Source organism: Sebastes fasciatus, chromosome 21 (assembly GCF_043250625.1).
Source record: "Sebastes fasciatus isolate fSebFas1 chromosome 21, fSebFas1.pri, whole genome shotgun sequence".
In the NCBI taxonomy this organism is placed as follows: domain Eukaryota; kingdom Metazoa; phylum Chordata; class Actinopteri; order Perciformes; family Sebastidae; genus Sebastes; species Sebastes fasciatus.
This window is the reverse complement of record NC_133815.1, coordinates 9,070,247-9,093,272: the sequence shown is the minus strand read 5'-3', so window position 1 is coordinate 9,093,272 and position 23,026 is coordinate 9,070,247. Positions and strand designations below refer to the sequence as shown.

Here is a 23,026-nt window from a genome sequence, read left to right as displayed (position 1 = left end):
TTCAGCGTGATATGACACAGTATAGGGAATACCACGAAGAACAAAATATGGTCAAAATAACACAGCGGATTATTTACTGTAGTTTGAATTATGATTGAAATGTTGACAAACTAACCATCATAGCAGGAGAAATATTGCAAAGTCCTGAGCCAGTTAACAGCTTTTCACATATAAACCATGCAACATGTCACAGTTTAGAGTGCTGAATGCTGCTCCTATAATAACATTTCCTGCTTTATTGCTTGTTTACCAACCAAGATCATCAATTCTTGACCTAAATTTTATTCTTTTCATGACAAACAAATGCTCATTAATTCCATGGAGGTGATTGGGTTACATGCAACCACATTTTTTTATGGAGAAAATCCCCCCAAATAGTCATTACAAATGGAGATCTCCACTTTCAGCTGCAGCTTCAGGGCTGCGGACTGATGTCACTGGTTTGATTCCTCTCGTCGTCCGAGGAGCAGTCTGACGAGTTGTACAGGAAATTTTCTCCCTCGTCGTCGTCACTGTCTCTAAAGTCTCTTATTCTGCCGTTTTTAGAGTCTGTCTTGCTCTTATAGTCCGACTGCTCGTCAGATTTCTCCTGGTTGCCCTTGTTGCCTTTCTGCTTCTCGGCCTCCTGGGCGGCCTGCTCTTTGGCCTTCTTACTCCTCTTCCACTTCATGCGTCTGTTCTGGAACCAGATTTTAACCTGAGAGGAGATATAATAAATATAATTTATAAATATATTTTATTTTTTTAAATAATTGTTAAAAAGTAAAGAAAAAGTTGTTAAGTGGTTTAAACAGGAAAAATAAGGAGGCTATACCTGTGCGTAATATATGCGTAAAGATTGCGTAAAGGTCACCAGTGCACCTGATATTGACCTCGGCTGTGTTGCAATTATCCTACACTGAAAACATTCCTTATCCCTTTTTTATATTATTCTTTTTAATTTACTTATTTTTCTGTTTTTTTTTTTGGTCCTTTCCTTTTTTTTTATTCTTTTTTTTTTTTTTTGGTATATGTTTAATTTATGTTGCTTTCGGATTTAATTCATTTATATGTATAAATGTAATTGTTTATGAAATGAACTGCTTATTTAATGGTGCAGTAATATTGTTATAGGGATGGGGTATAATTTGTTTATACAATTATTTATTGGATTTTGTACAGAATACCAATAAAAAAGACTTTGAGCAAAATATCAATGGGATGACTTAATTGCCATTTGCCCATGCAAGTTTTTCAAGCAAAATAATTGTGAAAAAGTGTTAAGTAAAAGTTGTTAAGTGGTTTTAAATAGAAAAAAGGAGGCTCTACCTGTGCGTAATATATGCGTAAAGATTGCGTAAAGGTCCATTTGACCAGGAATATTTCATCCTGTGCTTGTTTTATGCATGTAAGTGCCCTAGATGATAGGTTGTACTGTCCTAGACCCCTAACAATTTATTTTATTTATTTTATTTATTTTATTTATTTTATTTATTTTATTTATTTTATTTATTTTATTTATTTTATTTATTTTATTTATTTTATTTATTTTATTTATATTTTTTATTTTATTTTTATTTTTATTTTATTTATCTATTTATTTATATATATTTATTTTTGTACTCTTGTTTTGTTTTTGCGTAAAGGTCACCAGTGCACCTGACATTGACCTCTGCAGTGTTGCAATTATCCTACACTGAAAACATTACATCAAATGTAATTTAATCTAGTATTGTTTGTTTTAAATCCCATGAATCAGATGAAAATAAAATATAAATGGGATGACTTAATTGTAATTTTTGCCCATGCAAGATTTTTTTTAAAAGTTTAAACAACTGGAGAATTTTGAAAACTACTTCTGGACAAATTCTAAAACAGTGAGAATCGGGATCAAGATGAAAGAGATTTCATCATAGTTTCTCAGTTATTTACAGAAAATGTAAACAAGCAAACTGTCATTTTTTTCAAATTTTTCAAAGCTTCAAACAGGGTAATTAAGTAGTAAAACCCAGTCATCGGTATGAGAAATATTACCTGAGTTTCTGTCAGCATGAGGGACGTTGCCACTTCAAAGCGCTTCGGTCGTGACAGGTACTTATTCAGCTTGAATTGATGCTCCAGCTCCAGCAGCTGCTGACTTGTGAATGCAGTTCTTGGTCTTCTGCACTTGCCAAGCAAGTTAGACTGAGCCTGAGCTGCAAGAATTTAAAATAAAAACATTAAAAAATGCACTTTTCTTTTTTTCATTAATTCCTGACATAAAATATATCTAAATTTATAGATTTTATGTTCAAAACAAACAGTCTGCTTATGACTGATAATAAAGCACTCAAAGACTTTAATGTTGTAAAGGGAACTTGACAGCCCACTGTTGTTATGGTGTAATAAAATATACATTTTCTACATCTCTGTGCTCCCTGCTTAAAGCAACAAGGTCATCCACTTATGAATATGTCCATAGAGAAGCTATTTGCCTCTCCATTTTGAACAAATCTGTTAAAACGAGCAGAAACAAAAAAGGCAGTATCTGGTGAGCAAATAGCATGTCGACTGTGGGTTTCACACTCTGCTGCTACTTTCCCACTGTCCATTATCTGTCCATTTTAGTTCCTCTTAGAAAAAACATCACTCCATGACAGCCTCTTCATTCAGACGATGAGAATATGTAATATAATTTTTAAAAAAATTAAAAAAAAAGAGAAAATAAGAATTCCACGCCTCTCTGAGTCTTTAGCACAGTAACAGGAAGAAGCACCATGTAGGCCAACATTAGAGCTATTTATTAATAATATTTATTGGCAAAATAAAACACATAAAGCAGACTTTTTGGATCACACATTTTTAGATCAGTCTGGGTCACCATACATAACCAAAGATGGATTTCTTATTATTATATGATTTAATTGGAGTAAAAAAAGAGCAGAAAAATGCCGGAATAAAAACAGCTATACTGTAAACAATTGCTGTTAATTTACAGCAAGATTTGCTAAAAACAATGCTTTACTGTTAATACCAAAGAAAAACCTGTTAAATTACGCTCATAGGCTGTTTTTTAACTGAACTATAATGCATTCTTAAAAAACATCACTTTACTGCTGATCAACTGTCTAAAGTATCATCAGTAACAGTTTTATGCAGTATTTTTTTTCATTCTGGGACCTGATCTGCACATGTGAGGCTTGTACATTGTACATGATTGTAAAATCATGTACAAATCAGTGAATTAGCTTTATTGTTCTTCACTCACATGTTGTTATGGTTTGCATTCTGTGCTTGTAGCCAGCTATAGACAGACATTTTTGGGAAAAGTGTCAACAAGTCTATTATAGCCTTTTTCCTAACAAAGTGCCTTTAATTGTATTTAGTGCGACCATTCCTATGTCTGTCACCTGCTAAGTCTATTCATTTAGGCAAAAAATAATGTTTATTAAAATGTATATAAAAAATAAATAGTGCATTAAAACAAATCAGTAAGATAATGTAAAAGAAAGGTGGAAAACAGCTATATAATGTATCTTTAAACAGTAAATTAACTGTAAAATACCGTGAAATTAATAAAAAAAAAAACAGTTCAAACTGTATTTTCCATTAACAGTACAAAGCTGTAAATTTCAGCGACAGTATAATAATGTTAATTTTACAGTAACATAAAGGCAACCCTGCTTTACTGTTATTTTACTGGGAAATTCTCAACAGTGTATATAAAAGCAAGATAAAAGAGCACAAAGTGCATAAGATAAAAACGAAGAACAGAATATAAAAGTATAAGTTAAAAGAAAAAAAATTAAATAAATAATAATATTTATTGGCAAAATAAAACACATAAAGCAGACTTTTTGGATCACACATTTCTAGATCAGCCTGGGTCACCATACAAAGATGAATTTCTTATTATTATATGATTTATTTGGAGTAAAAAAAAAAAAAGAGTAGAAAATGCCCGAATAAAAACAGCTACTTACAATCAATCAATCAATCAAAATGTATTTGTAAAGCCCTTTACAATAACCAAAAGGTACCCAAAGTGCTTTACATTTACATCAAGAAATAACAGGAATAAAAACATAACATATCATAAAATCATAAAAAGGTGCATAAAAAGCACAGGAAAAATGTCACCGGGCTAATAGGTATTAGCCAACCTAAATAAAAAAGTCTTGAGTTTAGATTTAAAAAGTACAAGGTCAGTGACAGTGCGTATATCAGGTTTATTTATTATTTAGAGATATTTATTAATAATATTTATTAGCAAAATAAAACACATAAAGCAGACTTTTTGGATCACACATTTCTAGATCAGCCTGAATCACCATACATAACCAAAGATTAATTTCTTATTATTATATGATTTAATTGGAGTAAAAAAAAGATCTACTTACAGTTAAAGTCTGACATTTTGGGCAGCATCATCCCAGCTGTGGAGACCCTCAGCCAGTGGTCCAGCTGGAAGGTGCTGGCTGTCAGTTTGATGGGATCAGTGTGGTGGTGGTGATGGGAGCTGTGTGGATAGGAGGAGTAGGACAGGGCTGGGTGTTGGCCTGCCAGGGCAGAGTAGGTGTACATGGGGTGTCCGTAGAGAGCCTGTGCGGGGATCCCTGCGGTGCTCTGCGGATGTAATCCAAGCATGCTGTGCGGACTGTTCAGGAAACCAGGTTTAGGAATCAACCCGCAGCTGGACATCCTCGGTGGAGACGGTGTCTCCGTGCGTAAAGACTCTGCACCGGTCAGCTCCGAGCCTCCAGACGACGACTGGTTGGAGATGGAGGAGGACATGGAAGTCACCAGAGCCAGAGGAGAGGTCTGCACTTTGGGTGTATCGACTGCTAGAAGCGCGTCAATGCGAAAGTTTTTAGATTTCTCCATTTTTTGGGTGCTGCGTCCTTATCGCCTCTGCTTAAAGTTGTGATGTGTGAGAGAGGAGTGTGAGAGAGAGAGAGAGAGGAGCTCAGTGTGACACTTAGTCTCTGGGAGTCAGATGGAGGTGATTGGTGCAGCCGTCTGCAGGAGGCTGAACCAAACTCCTCTCTGCTCTAATCACTGCACAGCACGCTGCTGGCTGCACTCACTGCTTTTATAGCTATTACTATTGCTATTACTGGAAAATGACGCACACAAACTAAGTTTTTTGATCAATTATAACTGGATGTTATTTTTGGACTATCCTTCACTAACAATGGAGTAAACACTTTCCAAGGTGACTAAATGAGGACTTTATGATAACAGGAGTGAGTGTGCTGTACATTTTTTTCGTGGGATTGGCTTTTACTGTATACATCATCAATCTGACCAAGGTCACAGGAACACATTTAGTAACATTTGATTAAACATCAGCAGCCACAAACACTCCAGGATGTCCATCATATAAAATAGAGAAATTCAAAAATTCAATTTCACAATTTTCTTGATTTGAAAAAATATAAAATGGTCCAGATCATTTTCATGAATTGTTACTTTTTTTTTAATCAATTATAACTGGATGTTATTTTTGGCCTATACTTCACTAACAATGCATGGAGTAAACGTTTCCAAGTTTCAAGTTTCAAGTTTATTTGTCATGTGCATTTTAAAGTACAGTGTACAGTGAAATGCAATGAAATACATTTTACCTTGGCTCTCTCTCAGCCCTTAAAATCTATAAATAGTACAGTTGATAAATACTACAATAAAGGTGACTAAATGAGGTGACTAAAGTAGGACTTTATGATTAAAGGAGTGAGTGTGCTGTATGTTTTTTGGGGGGGGGGTTGGCTTTAACTGTATACATCATCAATGTGACCAAGGTCACAGGAACAGATTTAGTAACATTTGATTAAACATCTGCAGTCATATCATATAAAATAAAGAAAATAATTTTACAATCTTTATTTTTCTTGATATGAAAATATGCAATAGGTCCAGATAATTTCCCTTAATTGTTACTTTAACGGGAGACACTACAGGTGAATAAGGTAACGATTTTAACTAATAGATATCACCATGAAACTTCCCAAGTTGATTCCTTACATTAAGACAAATATTTTTTGTATTACAAATTTTCAGAAATTTCATGTTTAATTATGCAAATTGGACATTATCTAATGGTACATTTTGGTGAATGTAGGAGAAGTCTACAGACGAAAATAGACAAAGTAGTAAAATAAACACCTAAATGTGTATTCTGGATGTTTTCTTTCCACTAGTCAAGAAGACATGTTATGGAAGCAAAATCTCAAAATGGATCTGTGCATGAGAAACGTGCGTGTTAATATAGTCTAATAATAATACTGCAAATTAATTTATACAAGAGGGGTGATCTATCTTGGAGCTGTCATGGTTCAGGAGATGGTTAAACTATATTTTGTCCAACTTTAACCTGAAAATTGAGAATAAAAACATGTTATTTATAACAAATAGGAAATAGTAAATGGCAATACGGACCAAACCATTTTGGATGGGTGTTTATCCACCAATGTAAAGCTGAATTTTCAGTCCTAACAGGGTGATGTGAGTGGTTGTCAGTCTCATCTTCACTTATTGAATTTAGATGGCAGATAAAATAAATATATAGTCGTGCGTAAAAGTGAACATCTTGAGCCGAAGCACCCTCCATGTGAGGCCAACAGGGAAATTGAAGTAAAAGCCTTCTGTCGCTCTCCAAAGCTGAAGGCGACAGACTGGCCTCTCTCTCATAATGGAGCTGTAGGACCAAATTGATAGGTTGAACCCTCACTGTTTCTAACATGATGTATCAGCAAACCAAGTTTGGTTTTCAGACTTTTTTTCGTGCATTGAAATTAGATTATCTCCAATAAGCCTCTGTAATACAGACACCAGTTGATTCCTTATATTAAGACGATTATTTTTTTGTATTACGAATATTCAGAAATTGTTTAACTTTGGGTGAATTTAGGAGAAATCTACAGACGCAAATAGACAAAGTAGTAAAATAAACACCTAAATGTGTATTTTGGATGTTTTCTTTCTACTAGTCTGATAGAAGATCAACAATCTCAAAATTGATCAGTGCATGAAAAACGATGTTTTTGCCTCTTCCCTTAATATAGTCTAATAATAATAATACTGCAAATTAATTTAAAAAAAGAAGGATGATCTATCTTGGAGCTGTCATGGTTCAGGAGATGGTTAAACTATATTTTGTTCAACTTTAACCGGAAAATTGAGGATAAAAAACATGTTATTTCTAACAAATAGGAAATAGTAAATGAGCTGTAGAACCAAATTGATTATAGGTTGAACCCACACTGTTTCTAACATCAGCAAACCAAGTTTGGTTTTCAGACTTTTTTTCCTACATTAAAATTAGATAATCTCCAATAAGCCTCTGTACTACAGACACTATTGTTGGTATTTTTCTTATTAAATCAAAATATCACTTATAGGGACAAGCAACTGGGATTTCTGCTTCCTAGAAAAGCTGTGAGTGGCTGTCAAAATAAGTCAGATTCATATAAAAACTATTCTTAGTTTTTTTTTTTACTATTTAATTTATTTTTTGTATTTATCATTATTATTATTTTTAATTTACTTATTTTTCTGAGTTGTTTTTTTAGGTCCTTTCCTTTTTTTTAACTCTTTTTTTATTTTATTTTTATGTTGTTTTTGTTTTTGTTTGGTATATGTTTCATTTCTGTTGCTATCAGATTTAATTCATTTATATGTATAAATGTAATTGTTTATAATTAACTCTCCTTTGTTATAGAGATGGGGAAATTTGTTTATTCAATTATTTATTGGATTTTGTACAGAATACCAATAAAAAGACTTTGAGCAAAAAAAAAAAAAAAGTCAGATTCAGGCCCAATCCTGGAGCAACGAGCAGCAGAAACCCTGTAGTAATTGAAAGCCCTGAAGTGTGATGAGGAGAGATGAAGATAATAGGCCCGTGGCTCTGGGTGACTTCGGTCTAATAAGCCACTTAAAGTTAATGGAAGAGGAGGTCAAAATGAGAATTATTGACACCCAGTTGCCCTTAACCTGTCTACCAATAAAGCTGATTAGTTTTTGTCAATTCATCAGCTAACCGCACTCCGGGGACGTTTATTTGCTCGGGGGAAATCAACAAGTCACCGGGTAGTTTTCCAGTAAAGGATCGCCATTTAATTGTGGACCTTGATGATCATGACCAATTACAGAATGATAACTGGGAGATTGATGTGGGGTGGGATGTGGGCCTGCATGGAAACATGGAGAGGAAAAAATAGAAAGAGAAGAAAGGAGACAGAGAGTCACTAATATGCTTTTTGCCACTAAAACTTATTTATGTGGGAGAAATGCTGTTGATATAGTCCCCAAATTATTACATGCTCCAGTTCTTGCACTTCTACAAATCAGAATCAGAATCAGAATCAGAATCAGAATTAGAATCAGAATCAGATGCGTGTTTATTGCCAGGTGTTAAGAGGTACACTAGGAATTTGCTTTGGTTTTGTTGGTGCAAGTTAAACAATATAATAACAAAAGTCTATGTGCTCTATGCACAACCTCTTCAATGTTCCCTAGGTACATTACAGCACAATTGTTTGGAATAGCATATCCCATAATGTCATTACATTTACATTATTCCAGAAAGGCTTTAGTTTAGTGCAGCTCCAGAAAACATGGGTATGGTTGGCCTCCAGATTGCCACAGAGCCTCGAACATGGTTGTTGGGTCTTTAGCTGTGAAATAAGCTTTTTTAACAGAAATATATTACTGGATATTTTTATTTGACCTTTCTAAATTATAATGATTAAAAAAAAGAATTTGGACACACAGAGAGCCATGAGAGGTGGCAGGATATTCAAATTATAATGATATGATGAAATGGTACAAAAGCTGTTTATAGAGTCCCCAAATTTTTCTATGCTCCAATTCTTTTACTTCTAAATGTTCCTGAAATTAGCTTTTTTTAACAGAAGAGAGAAACATAAAAAAGGCAGATCATCAATCAATAAATAAATAAACAATAATAAATCATCACACCAGTGACGTCATCATATTATAACATAATAATGTTCATATCCATTTTGCAAAAACATAAAAAAAACATTCTTATAGTAATGATACTGACTCAGCCAGATCCTTCCAAGACCTCCAGCTGTGTTCCCACAGAAATATATATCTGGATATTTTTATTTGACCTTTCTAAATTATAATGATAAAAAAATAAAAATTAGACACACTTTGAGCCATGAGAGATGGCAGGATATTAAAATGATTATGATATTGTGAAGAGCTTAATAAACATCTTCACCTCTGGACATTTAGCCGAAATGATTCGCCAAAATGGAAGTCTTATTTTGTATTTCTTTCATCAATTAAAGGCATTTTATCAGCCTCCTGTATGATGATGATTATTATTATAAGAGCTGGACTCTCGCTGCTTCCTCGTCTCCATCGCAGGTTTAATTTCATTAAGGGACCCGCATGAATATTTCTATTAAAGCAGAAGTGAAATATGGAGCCATTTAGTATTGGCCCTTCACCGATCACCGAGATTTATCGCTCCTTTTCATCACATCTAGGGGAGAGAAAATTAATAAGGCACCCAAGATGGAACCAGACCCTAAAACCCTGCTCTTTCCTGAAAGCTGTTAATTTGCTCTGTAATTACTTTCACAATTAACTAAAATACAAATCAAAGTGACAAATCGGGATAGTTTATATATTAATTACCTTCGGTAAATGTGTTCATTATGAAAAGGCAATTTGAAGAGACCTGTCTCTTTTAATGTCATAAATACGGTGGGATAAATTTGGCACAGCCTCCATGAAATGTGTCTTTTAAAAACATTTTGTGGCTCATAATCTTCTTTTTTTTTGGCTGCTTAATTTCTGTCAGAATAAAACCCTTTAATATCAATATGAGATAATTACAGAAAAGAAACATCTGGATCTCAAAGTCTTTATGAAATTCGATATTGCTGGTTAATTTGTCTCAGACGTGTTATCGATACACTCTGAATGGAGACAGTATTCAACATGGTGAGCCTACAGTATTATATATAGCCCAGCGAGGCCCAATCACATCGTATTGATCAAACCATTTGCCTCTGTCTCCATGCTCGTGCTTTTAAAGCCTTTATTCGTTCAGCCAATAAAAAGACAGATGATATAAGTCATCAGTTTGTTGAAAAAAGTGCAATAATAATAATAATAATAATAAATACTTATACATTGCTACAAAATCTAAATAAGTATCGAGTCAAATATATAAAGAAAATGATTGTATTAGTGTATGAAAACTCCAAAAAAAAAAAAAAAAAAACATGCACATGAGTAAATAATCAGTAATAAATAGCAGTAATATACATAATACATTTTAAAAAATGCACTTTTCTTTTAGGTGGACGTTCCTAGTTGACTTGACCATTATATCCAAAAATTTTGGGATCTTTGACTTTTCTGCAGCTTGTACTATTTTAATAAAAATCTCACTGTGAATGCAGCTTTACAGACATTATTAGGCTTATTTTTTGATTCTACAAAAGCTAATGCACCAACATGGTCAAGTAACACTTGTTTCACTTTGGGGCACAAATGAGTGTAGTGAAGTAAAGCTTATCATGTTCACATTTTGTTGACCTTGTCAGAGAGCTATTTATTTACAGTGGTGGTGTTGTGTTGGACAGTGTTGATTTCTTTCTAATATTTAGTCCATCCCATTTAAATGCACGAGGGGTTAACATTAAAAAAATAGTCTTTCTTGTTGTGCAATTATGAGATTCAATTTTATTATACATGTCAACCTAGTTTGTATATTTGTAAAAACTGATAAAAATGATTTGTATTCTCTAGCTGGAATCAAATCTTTGAAGAGTGACTTTTGCATGGGACAGGTACGTACAGAAATACAAATAGAAACAGTTTCTACTACTAATGTTAATGATAATCATCATACATATATACTTATTATCATCTTTTATATGTTAATACTTTTCAGAACAAACATGCATGATTCAAAATCAAGATAGAGCAAATAAAAAAGGCAGATCATCAATAAATAAATAAATAAACAATAATAAATCATCACACCAGTGACGCCATCATATTATAACATAATAATGTTAATTTCCATTATGCACAAACATAAAAAAAACATTCTTATAGTAATGATACTGACTCAGCCAGATCCTTCCAAGACCTCCAGCTGTGTTCCCACCCATATAGGGTCAAAAGTTCAGAAAGATAACAACAGCTAAAATCAATTCTAACAAGAAGATAAAAGAGAAAGTTAAACAACTAAAAGCTCTACAGTTCAGCAACCCCAACATACATACCAGAGCTGTTTTAAATCTTAAAGAGGGCATTGTAATCGTAAGCTATATTCATTGAGTCCAACTTTTTCAGTTTAAGAAAACTGTGTGTGCTCAGCGTATCGTTGGCAGGAGATGTCATCCCGTCTAGTTATGTAGGGAGGGACTGTAAGTGGTCCAAGTAATGAACCTTGTGGTACACCACGTAATTAAGAACTGTGACATGATGAACACATCCACACACATTAGTTAAATAAAATAACAAGTCTAGTGCATTAAAGAAATGCTAAAACTCATATGAACCACATAACATAGAAGAAAAGCAGTAGTAAACAGCAATAAATTCAAATTCAATTTAAACCTATAAGCCAGAGTTGGGATCACCTCAATTCATCACTTGCAATTAAGTCAACACACATGGGTTTGTGGACAGAATTTAGTTTTTGTCTCAGGCTGGAAGGCCATTGTTGTCTGTGCTGTATTTGACTGGTTTAGTTATCTGCATTTCAAAAAGTAAATCTGCACTAATAATGAAGAAAATGTCCCCATGGTCACCTCATGGGGATAAATATTGCAACTATTCTGCGTATGCAATAGCAAAACTCTCATTCAGTGATTTGAATTCAACTTTCTCCACACATCAAGGGATGGTAAGCATGTGGAGATTTTTCTGAGCACTTTAAATTCTTCTCGTCCATGTTGGCTATTAGTTTAATAAAACATTTAAAAATACATTTAATTAAATGTTGGTTGGCCAGTATAGATGAGAAGTCATTGAAGTCCTCAGAAAAGTGGAAATTTGAACAGTTCTATGACAATTGAGCAAACTCCATCTACTGTGTGTTATTGTATGTCTGAAAGCTTTAGAACAGCCCTAGTGGTGAGTGTCAGCAGTAAACATGATTTAACTTCCTTTTATTGTATTTATTTACAGGTTATTCAGCTGTGTAACAAGGGTCCTATGAAACAATTTCTTGTGTAATTAAAAGATGATTGTGTCACAGGGGTAAAGAAGTGGGTACCTCCCATCAAATATGCTGGCTTGCACCCCGGAATATAATTTTTCAAATTCACTAATAAATAATCCATCCATTAAATTTCTATAGCTTTGTCTATAACCTTTCAACTCCAAGGAGATGCATATAAACTAGCTTTGAACAGCAAACGTGTATTATGTAATGCTGGAAAAATAACCTGTATTAACACAATACACACACAAGCATCTATGTTATCGTTAACTCAAAACAGTTTATTCTAATTGACTTTGGACTCCTGCAGGCCAGGAGAATGATAGCTTTGTCTTGGAGAAAAAAGGGATTTACCTTCGATACATGTATGGGTGACGGAGATGGCATCTTGTGTTGTACTGGAGAGACTTACATACATAACCAGAGGAAAAGCTGCAGAATTTGAAAAAGTGTGGAAACCTTTGTTGGAGTTTCTTGGACGTCAAGGGGCACAGTCAAATTGAAACTGCTGTGTGTTGCTGAGTGCTGTTGTTGAAATTGTTGTGTGTTTTTCTTTGAGGTATTTATTTATTTTGTCTTATCTTTTATTTTATTTGTTTTCTTTGTTAGATATGTGAAATACATGAAATGTCATGTCTCTATATTTCATTGTATAATTTAATTATTAATATTGTTAGTCTGTCTGTATGTGTATATATGTATATATGTTTATATGTAAAATGCAATAAAAAATATTGTTAAAAAAAACAAAACAAGCATGTATGTGATAATGCATACAGTGCAAATACAATAACATATATTATTAAACCAATAATTTAATGTGGAGTTTCTCATTGGGCTGCAGGTCACAGAACCTTCTCCATGCATCTAGGTGAGAGGGGCGGGTCTAAACCGCTCCGGATATTACTGACAGGAATTTCGTCCAATCAGCTCTCTCTGACATCTACCGGAACCGGAAACAGTCGAGTTCGCTGTTCCCTGTGTTGATTTCTAGAGAGAGGAGGAGGAAAAAGAAGACTTGACGTTTGGATTAACTGCTTTTCTCACAGTTATTGTGCCTGTTTTCACTCCTTAACTCTAAAGTCAAAGGTAAACGATTCTTAGCGTTGATTCTCACATGAATAACCTGTAAAATGAGCGATGTCAAAGAGGAAATAACGGATATTAATACACCCTCCCTCCGTAAAGTTAGCCTCTCTTAGCTGCTAGTGCTAACGTCAACAAACTCATGTTTCTCACAAATATATGAGTCCAGTACTTTGACATATCATCAATACATGTGTTGTTAGGTGGTGTGAGCGTCGCTGCTTGGTGTCAGATAGTGTAGACGGTAGTTTTTATCTCCTGACAGCTGCTGAGTCATTAGCTAGCTGAGTTAACCGGCTAGCTAACTATTGTTGAAGCTGTCAGTCCAATCACTGCCTGGAGTTAGTTTCACTCAAAAGTGTCCCTCATGTACCTTTCATGACTGTTTTATCTGGTCATATAGATGATTTAGAAACAGTAAATGCTGGTATTTCATCTGATGTGGTTGAAGAATCGATTAGCTGAAGTTAATTCCTTTTAAATTGGAGCCAAATCACGATTTTTGTTTAATTTCCTCACTTGTTTCAGGATTCAAGATGTGTATAATCAGTTATATTACAATTATAAAAGGAAATACTCTGTACAAGGGCATATTAAGAACATATCAGGAAGTATGAATGAACATATATAAGAAATACTTTGTACAAAGGGCATATGAAGATCATTTACATAACTATTGTTGCAACCAAACTGAAGCTGTCAGTCCAATCACTACCTGGAGTTAGTTTCAGTCAAAAGTGTCCCTTTCATGACTGTTTTATCTGGTCATATAGATGAATTAGAAACAGTAAATGCTGGTATTTCATCTGATGTGGTTGAAGAATCGATTAGCTGAAGTAAATTGCTTTTAAATTGGAGCCAAATCACGATTTTTGTTTAATTTCCTCACTTGTTTCAAGATTCAAGATGTGTATAATAAGTTATATTACAATTATAAAAGGAAATGCTTTGTACATTTAAGAACATATACATATCAGGAAGTATGAATGAACATATATAAGAAATACTTTGTACAAAGGTCATATTAAGATCATATACATTAGCTAACTATTGTTGCAACCAAACTGAAGCTGTCAGTCCAATCACTACCTGGAGTTAGTTTCAGTCAAAAGTGTCCCTTTCATGACTGTTTTATTTGGTCATATAGATCAATTATAAACAGTAAATGCTGGTATTTGCTCTGATGTGGTTGAAGAATTAGATTGGCTGAAGTCAATTGCTTTTAAATTGGAGCCAAATCACCAGTGGTCAAGTCATTTTTGTTTTCAAGTTTCAAGATTCAAGATGTTTATTGTCACACAATCGTGTGAAATGCTTTTTGCTGGGAAGCTCCATTAAAATAATAAGTTATATTACAATTAGAAAAGGAAATACTTTGTACTAGGGCATATTAAGAACATATACATTAAGAACATATACAGTATAAGATATATTTTTGTGTGAGAAGGTGTCGTGTCTTTGTCGTTCAAAAGTGACCCTCATGACTGTTTTATATGGTCATGTAGATACATTACAAACAGTAAATAGCAGGTATTTTGCTCTGATGTGGTTGAAGAATCGATTAGCCGAAGTTAATTACTTTTAAATTGGAGCCAAATCACCAGTCGTCAGGTCATTTTTGTCCTCCTATTAGGTATTTAGATAAGGACTTTCCTTTTACTTTCTCTTTCAGAAATTCGTGGCAACCCTCTGAATCGGTCAATGGGAAAAAGATCTGACAATGTTTAGCTTTGAGGGAGATTTCAAGACAAGACCCAGGAGCAGCATTTACAAACAGTGAATGATGCTATTTTGCTCTGATGTGGTGGAAGAATTAGATTAGCTAAAGTTAATTGCTTTTAAATTGGAGCCAAATCACAAGTCATCGGGTCATTTTTTTGTTTAATTTCCTTACTTGTTTCAAGATTCAAGATTCAAGATGTTTGTCACACAATCGTGTGAAATGCTTTTTGCTGGGAAGCTCCATTAAAATAATAAGTTATATTACAATTATAAAAGGAAATACTTTGTACAAGGGCATATTAAGAACACATACAGGCATATTAAGAACATATACAGTATATACAGTATAAGATATATTTTTGTGTGAGAAGGTGTCGTATGAATTATCTATTTAAAAGTCTGATGGTCTGGGGGAAAAAAATGTTCCTCAGTCTGCTGGTGAGACTCCTGGGGGTCCTTTATCTTCTACCAGAGGGCAGGAGGGAGAACAGGCTGTTGTGGGGGTGTGTGTTGTGCAGTGTTCAGTGTTTGCTCCTCTACTATTACGTAATAGATAATTACTTTCCCTTTCACTTTCTCTTTCAGAAATTCGTGGCAACCCTCTGAATCAGTCAATGGGAAAAAGATCTAACAATGTTTAGCTTTGAGGGAGATTTCAAGACAAGACCCAAGGTGTCACTTGGTGGAGCCAGTAAAAAGGTAAGTGTCATTTGACTTTTTTGCAGGGAAGCATTGAAAGCCTGCTATCGTTTGAAGTGTTTTCAGGTTCACCTGTGTTGTTTTTCAGGAGGAGAAAGCCTCTCTGCTGCACCGCACTCAAGAAGAAAGAAGAAAAAGAGAGGTAACCAAGTTTGTGCTTTGTTGACAAGCAAGCTGCTCACAACAGTTAATGCTTGTGTCTGTTTTGGTAAATGGTAAATGGACTTGCATTTTATATAGCGCTTTTCTAGTCTTCCGACCACTCAAAGCGCTTTACACTACATGTCAGCATTCACCCGTTCACACACACACATTCATACACTGATGGCAAAGGCTGCTATAAAAGGTGCCAACCTGCCCATTAGGATCTAATCTAAATACTTATTCACACACTGGTGGCACAGCCTTCAGGAGCAATTCTGGATTTTTGAAGCAGTTTTGTGTGTTTATTTAAAGGATCCATTGATATTGTTTGTTTCTACACAAATAATTCAGTTTTACAATACTACTTAACACTATCAATTTAAGTTTCAATGCATGGAGCCCAAAAGACTAATATTTAAGTTTCAAGATCGTTTGGTATTAGCCTGTTTTGGTTTCATGGTCAAACATCTAATGTGTGTTCTTTTATGACTTAGGATGAAAGAAGACGACTCAAGAATGCCATTATCATTCAGTCCTACATACGTGGCTACCAGGACTTGAAGCGACAGGTAAGTCTGCAAGCACTATACAGACCTGTTTGTGAGGCTTCATATATTACCTTCAGAATCCAATTTTCAGTTCTGCATCAGAACGTTTAGCTGTATTATTAGGCTGTTGTGGAGTCAAACAACAACTTTTGAAATAGAGTAAATGTTGGAACAAGGAAACCCCCAATCTGTACGCATTTGTCAGTGTAAGTATCTAACATAAGGGAGTTCCCTGTTAAACACTGAGTATTTTAGTCCTGATTTGACGTAACATCTGTGAGACGTGACCACTTGATAACTTCCCATGACATTATGTGTCAGCACTCACACATGAAACCCTGTAACATGCAGGTGGCTGTGAATGGTGCTGCCTGTCTCGTGGTCGTGTAGAAGCTGTTTTTGGTGTATTTTTGGTGACTTAGCCTGCGGTGGAGTCAGTGGTTTAGTGTGTCTAGCTTGAGAAATCTGAATTGGACCTCTGTTTGAATGCACATCTGTGATTTTGGCACAGGGTGCTCAAACATCAAATCAGGAAGTCTGATTATAAACAAATACTTGCTGTGTGGTTGTTGTTTTTTCAGTTTTGCTGCTACGAATACAGTTTGCTCGACAGTAAGGGTTTGCCGAATGTGTGGGACTAGTTAATATGTCTGTCAGTGGTAAAAAAAAAGATTCTTATGTTTTTCACTTGGTGGTAATACACTTATTTTGTGCTTCTCCCTGTTGTGCTTGGTCATATTAGAGAATACGTAGTTGTAAAGAGTGGATACGTTGAAAAGTGAGATATGTCAGCAAACCAAGTTAAAGGGATAGTTCTGATTTTTGAAGTGGGGTTGTGTGAGGTACTTATCCATAGTCAGTGTATTACCTACAGTAGATGACGGTCGGCACGCCTCAAGCTTGGAGAAACAGACAGGAGTTACTGTATGGGAGCAAAGCAATGTACTGCTTTAAGTGTACCTTATATTTTGAATATTGTCATAGCTTTACCTTGCCGTCAGACAGCCCTTTACGAAGGGCAGCTGAAGCCATTATCTATGCTCTCTTCAAAGCCACAAGACTCCATTGACAAAAACAGTAATCTTACCAAAGCAGATACGTGACAACATGTCTGAATGACCGATTACTGTCTTGCTTTGATGGATAGATATTGGAGCCAGACTTTGTCATGTTTCATGTTCCATAATCACAGCTAGAGATGATCCTTTTTTCTGCTTATTCACAAAACATTTTGGTGTGTGATACCTTTTAAGACATGATACTTTTTTCTTACATGTTGAAAAATTTAAAATATGAACTCTGGCCTACTAGCTCAACCAGGGAAGTTGTTTACACACAGTTAACTTTACTGCAAATGTGTAGTGTTTGTGATATTATTCAAACAAGTCTGTGCAAACAAAGCATTTGCAATATGTGACCTTTGAACTATTTCTTCCAGTATGCCATCCAGAGGACCAGGTTTGACGAGTGCGTCGGCCAGACGCAGGGAGCGGGAGCTCAGCATGTCTTGGATGGTCCCAGTCTCTGCCTCTTATCGAGACAACTCATATTTTTCTACAGACAGAGTGTGGATGCACGTAGATTGGTGAGAATTTGATATATCTTTGATTCTTGATTGTTTCACAGATGCTATTACAGCCAGAGGTCTAATGTACATCTTACAAACTGTTTCCGTTTGTGTGTTCATAAAGATATGGCTGTGCCAGAACCTGGTGAAACACAACAGTCAGTTTGTGAAGCTGTTGGTTGGCCCACAGCGACAGACATGTTTGTTTCAGATCAAGAGGATCTTAGGCTTCTGCTGCAGGTACAGTACTTAAAAAAAAATGAATAATGGATTCATATTTTTAGCTCCTGGATGCATAAACACGTGATACTGAAGAAAGCTGCAGTTGTTACCATCTCACTTGTCCCTCTTTTTGCCTCCCCAGACTCCTACAGAACTGCAGGGACGACAGTTTAAATGTGACAGTTCCCATGCGGATGCTAGAAATCTTTTCTTCAGAGAAAACCTATCTTCCTGTTATTCCAGATGCTAACTATGTAGCTTCATTACTCGAGCAGATTTTGCACTATATGGTACAGACAGGTAAGTCAAATAAAATCAGCATTGACATTATTGTCATGATTGATGATATGCATCATTTATTGTTGTTGTGTCTGCTGTCAGTTTTGTGGAGGATTCAAAAACACAGTGACCTAATTTCAGCGTGCACTGCAGCACAGACACAAATACACCTTTTAAGGCCTAATTGTCAAACATTGAGGCTTGTATAGAGATGGTGAATGTGTGTCAATATCAATTGGTCTGAAGTGTGTTTGACTACTTTTATCTGCACATGGGCAGTTCCTGCTCTGACTGCCACCTGAGTATATACAGTGCTGTGCACAGGTCAATGACTCATTTCAAGAGGACTGTTTTGAAATTATTCATACTCGTCAACACAAAGCACCTTGTTTAATTTCGGCACTATGTCAACCGCAGTCAGACGTCTTGAAGCCTAATTAACCATGCAAACTGGCTAGCCCTACTTTTACAGATAACATGTAAATAAGGTTGCAGGTTATTGCTGCTTCTGCCCCTTTTAGTTTCTCATTATATATAAGACTTTATCTGATGCTGTTTTTAAATTACATTTGCTGTAACACGGAGAAAAGCTCAAATGGCTGAGTGTTGACTTCCTTTAATTCTTACACCAATCCTACACTCGTTACTGCAAACAGAAACATTTACTGCTTCTTATGTTAATGTATGTAATTATATTAGTAGATGTTTCATAAAATGGACATACTTTTTGAATCTTAATTTGTTTTCTCTTCAGGATACTACCGGTCGCTGTATATTCTTGTGAATCACAGGCTCCCCTCTAGTCTGGAGTACAGTGACGCTCCCTCTATCCCCATGGCAAGCACACTGTTGGAGCACATCCTCAAACCTCTGCACTTTACCTACTCCTCCTGCACAACAGGCGCAAGGTACAGCAACCAGACTGAAGTAGCTGTTAGATCAGGGTGTTTGCACAGACAGTGGCAGGAGCTTTCTGCTTGGCAGTGTGCAAAATTCAATGCCAAAATCTACATGTCTTATTTAATTTTAACAGACAGAATAATTATGTATTTTAAAAGAAATATGACACGCTGCGAAATGTATTCATTCATGGGTCACCCTTACCTATGGCTCTCCACCAAAAAAACAAATGTTACTGCTATATGGCAGTTCTTTAGAGGTAATTTGCAGCTGGGAAGGGTCACAGTGTCCTACACAAAAAACACAAAGAGCTGTTGCTCCAGAAAAATGCTGTTAAAATTTAATTAAACATGAACAGAAGTAGCAGCAAATACTGTGATAGATTTTCCCCCTAATGCTGAAGTGTCCATGAGCAACAGACTTTTGGTTAGTTCCTTGTGCAGTGCTGCATTCCTGACCTTGTGTGACCCTCTTAGGTCGAGGTTAGGAGGCTGAAAAGCAAATTTCCCCCATTGACAATTAATGGAGTATCTCATACAGTGGAAACCGATTTTAGTGATCACGGTTACAGTGATCAACCGCTTATATGGATCAAAAAGCTTGGGACAGAATCATTCCTATACAAATGCTGTTTAAATAGTTTGCTTATAGTAATCAAGTAGTCCACTTACAGTGTTCATTTTGGGTCTTTTCATACATTACAACATATGGAAAAACATTTTAAATCTACGTTAGACTAACTAAGTTTTTTACTTTACTCCAGTGATACTTTCCCTCGCGGACTGTCTGCTTTCAGGCTGGATACCTGAGGCTGATGCTGCGTGCACATTGAAATCGTTAGAGGAAAAAGAAAGTCATTTTCATTATCAGATCCAGCCAAAAACGGAAATGCCTCACCCTTGATGAGGGAAAGGCAGAAGAATTGGTAGCGAGCCAGTAAATAGCGAAGCGGTTCATTTCATTACTTTGTATTCATGTAATAAATATATAATTGTCAATTAGTTGGTAATCTTTATGAGAAATATAACAACAACAAAAATTTGGTTATATAATGATCCGCTTATAGTGATCAATTCGACCTGGACAGACGTGATCACTGTAAGCGGTTTCCACTGTAATGGGATGATAAGAATTTACTGATACACTTACATTCAGCGATGTTTACAGACCTCCCAAATTGCTGCTTTTTGAGTACAGAGAAAAGACAACGGCGTAATAGCAGGAAGGGAAAGTCTTTGTCCCTTGGGAATTCTTTAAAAATCATCCATTAAACTGATCAGACAAACTACAGCAGTTTCTTGTCCCCTCTAGTCAGCGGTGAAGCAGTAATTGCTTCAGAGACCAATTTACAACGAGCCATAAAAGGCCCCCAGACTCGCTCGCTCGCCAGAGTGCAGAATATCGGGCTGTTTGCCCTCAGTTTCAGACATTCTTAATAACAAACGACAGGCGACTTCTTTTCTTCTTTGAAGAAAAGCAAGGCGGGAGTGAGAGAAACTTGTGTACACACTGACTCTAACAGCTAATTATCTGACTCGGCCCACCAGATGTGTGTGACTGGGCCACACAAAGCAGCTCTGTTTGGAGACACAATATTGGAGCAGCAGAAAGAGCCAGGGTGATGTTAGAACACCCTACCCTGCCTCAGCTCATTTATGTATGAACACACAGTATTTTGATTAAACTTGTCTAATGTCTGTTTGTGTGTCGTCTTACAGGCAGTTTGTATTTGCAGCCTTTACTGAGGAGTTCATCTCTGCACCGTTCACCGAGCAGATCTTTCACTTCTTTATCCCGGCGCTGTCGGACGTCCGTCTCTTGTTCCCTTTCGAAGCCTTTCTGAGCTCCCTCCGGGCCACCATCAGCTCCTCCTCAGCAGCACAGAGCCGGGCGCCGTGGGTGTTTTACTTTGTCCTCTCTGCAGGGGAGAACTGCTTAGGTGGGTTGCACAGTTTATATGTGTGCACACAGGCCAACACTATATATATATATATATATATATATATATATATATGTGTGAAGTATAAACTCTGATTTATAGAGATGAATATATGATGAACAGTAATGGTGATGGGGATGTGTTGGCAGGCTCTCTATCAGAGGAGGGTCTCCTGCTGTACCTCCGGGCTCTGCAGACGCTGCTGCCGCTGCTGCCCGTGTCAGAGAGCAGCAGCCGGCCGGAAGTTACCAGCGACTCGGAGGACGACGATGACACTGGCATTCATCCAACAACCAAGCAGGTATGATACATACACATGGACAATATACGTACACACAAAATGATAATGAATTACCAAGATTAGAAGCAATATTAGTTTTGCACAAACCTAAAAAAGAATGATAGTCAGGCCTGTCACGATAATATGTTATTGATTTATCGTTTTATATATGGACATGACTTTGATCATTTTGACCTCGATATTGCCCGTCGTGTTTACATCCAGGTTTGTTTACATAAGAATGTCACCGCCAACATGATGCCAGAATAAACAGCAGGGTTTTCCTTAGCATTAAAGGCAGATTATAAGGAGCCAAATCATAAGGATTTTAAGCATTCAATTGTGAGGGGCTGATCGAAGATATCCAATTGGACAATTGAAATTGTCACATTTTCAATAAAATCGTGGGACAAAGCTGAATGATCCAAAATAAGACTGATGGTTTTGACCATTAGAAATCAGTTAATGTAAATGGAAAATAAAAATTAATTAACCAAATCCCTATTTTTTATTAATTTCTTTACTCTGTCTCAAATACTTATTAATGTGTTGGTGCAGCATTGCAAATTATTCTTGTTTTTTCCAGTCTTCCAACCCTCATGTCTTTTCCTTCTCTTATCAGGACGACACCAGAATCTCTGTGCAGCTGATCACAGAGGAGTGCGTCCACAAGCTGGACACGAAGCATCAGACCAACGCCCTGCTGAACCTGGTCTGGAGGGATTCGGCCAGCGAGGAGGTTTTCACCATGATGGCGTCCATCTGTCACACGCTCATGGTTCAGCATCGCCTCATGGTGCCAAAAGTCAGGTAAAAATATCACGTCATTATTACTTTATCATGTAAATGACAAGAAAACTTTAGAATGGATGTTCATCAAAAATAGCAGAGATTGTTGGCATCCTTCTTTAATTTCAATAAAATACATTTGGTATTTTAAATATAGTAACTATAACTAGGGCTGCAACTAATGACTATTTTCATTGTCGATTCATCTGTTGATTATTTTCTCGATTAGTTGTTTGGTCTATAAAATGTCAGAAAATGGTGAAAAATGTTGATCAGTGTTTCCCAAAGCTCAAGATGACGTCCTCAAATGTCTTGTTTTGTCCACAACTCAAAAATATATTTAGTTTACTGTCATAGAGGAGTAAAGAAACCAGAAAATATTCACATTTAAAAAGCTGGAATCAGAGAATTTTGACTTTTTTCTTGACTCAAACCGATGAATCGATTATCAAAATAGTTGGCGATTAATTTATTAGTTGACAACTATACAATTAATCGTTGCAGCTCTAACTGTAACCAAGGTGCACCGCACAGTGAAGCAGGTGTTTCTGAATCAAAACATAACATCGAAACAAATTTAAAGCCTTTTTTATTTCATATCATAACATTTTACACGTCTTGCGTACTCGTCAGCCTTGCATTCAGCAAGCTTGTTTACACGCCCACCTGA

At 35.9% G+C, this 23,026-nt stretch overlaps 2 protein-coding genes across 2 annotated transcripts in view; one reads left to right on the top strand and one right to left on the bottom strand.

Moving 5' to 3' along the window:
* Positions 1–303: 303 nt before the first annotated feature.
* Positions 304–4,900, bottom strand: mnx1 (motor neuron and pancreas homeobox 1). The gene is made up of 3 exons (XM_074621656.1): positions 4,359–4,900; positions 2,014–2,174; positions 304–697 (listed from the first exon to the last, which is right to left on the bottom strand). The coding sequence occupies exons 1-3, from the start codon at positions 4,840–4,842 to the stop codon at positions 416–418; spliced, it is 927 nt and encodes a 308-aa protein (XP_074477757.1). The 5' UTR covers positions 4,843–4,900; the 3' UTR covers positions 304–415.
* An 8,245-nt stretch (positions 4,901–13,145) lies between these two features.
* The window catches only part of ube3c (ubiquitin protein ligase E3C), a 33,525-nt gene continuing 23,644 nt past the window's right edge, over positions 13,146–23,026 (top strand). The window contains exons 1-11 of the mRNA XM_074621240.1: positions 13,146–13,270; positions 15,575–15,688; positions 15,777–15,830; positions 16,327–16,401; positions 17,819–17,965; positions 18,072–18,187; positions 18,312–18,469; positions 19,203–19,356; positions 21,067–21,287; positions 21,437–21,588; positions 22,190–22,377. Coding sequence (XP_074477341.1) covers positions 15,623–15,688; positions 15,777–15,830; positions 16,327–16,401; positions 17,819–17,965; positions 18,072–18,187; positions 18,312–18,469; positions 19,203–19,356; positions 21,067–21,287; positions 21,437–21,588; positions 22,190–22,377 — 1,331 coding nt within the window. The 5' untranslated portion in view covers positions 13,146–13,270; positions 15,575–15,622. The remainder of the gene's footprint in view (positions 13,271–15,574; positions 15,689–15,776; positions 15,831–16,326; positions 16,402–17,818; positions 17,966–18,071; positions 18,188–18,311; positions 18,470–19,202; positions 19,357–21,066; positions 21,288–21,436; positions 21,589–22,189; positions 22,378–23,026) is intronic.

Bases quoted from the DNA above. Each gene is read 5' to 3' on its own strand.
- mnx1 (XM_074621656.1), bottom strand. From the start codon at position 4,842: ATGGAGAAATCTAAAAACTTTCGCATTGACGCGCTTCTAGCAGTCGAT. The intron at 2,175-4,358 runs GTAAGTAGATCT...AAATTCTTGCAG, and splicing joins CAAAATGTCAGACTTTAACT to CTCAGGCTCAGTCTAACTTG. The intron at 698-2,013 runs GTAATATTTCTC...ATCTCCTCTCAG, and splicing joins TCATGCTGACAGAAACTCAG to GTTAAAATCTGGTTCCAGAA.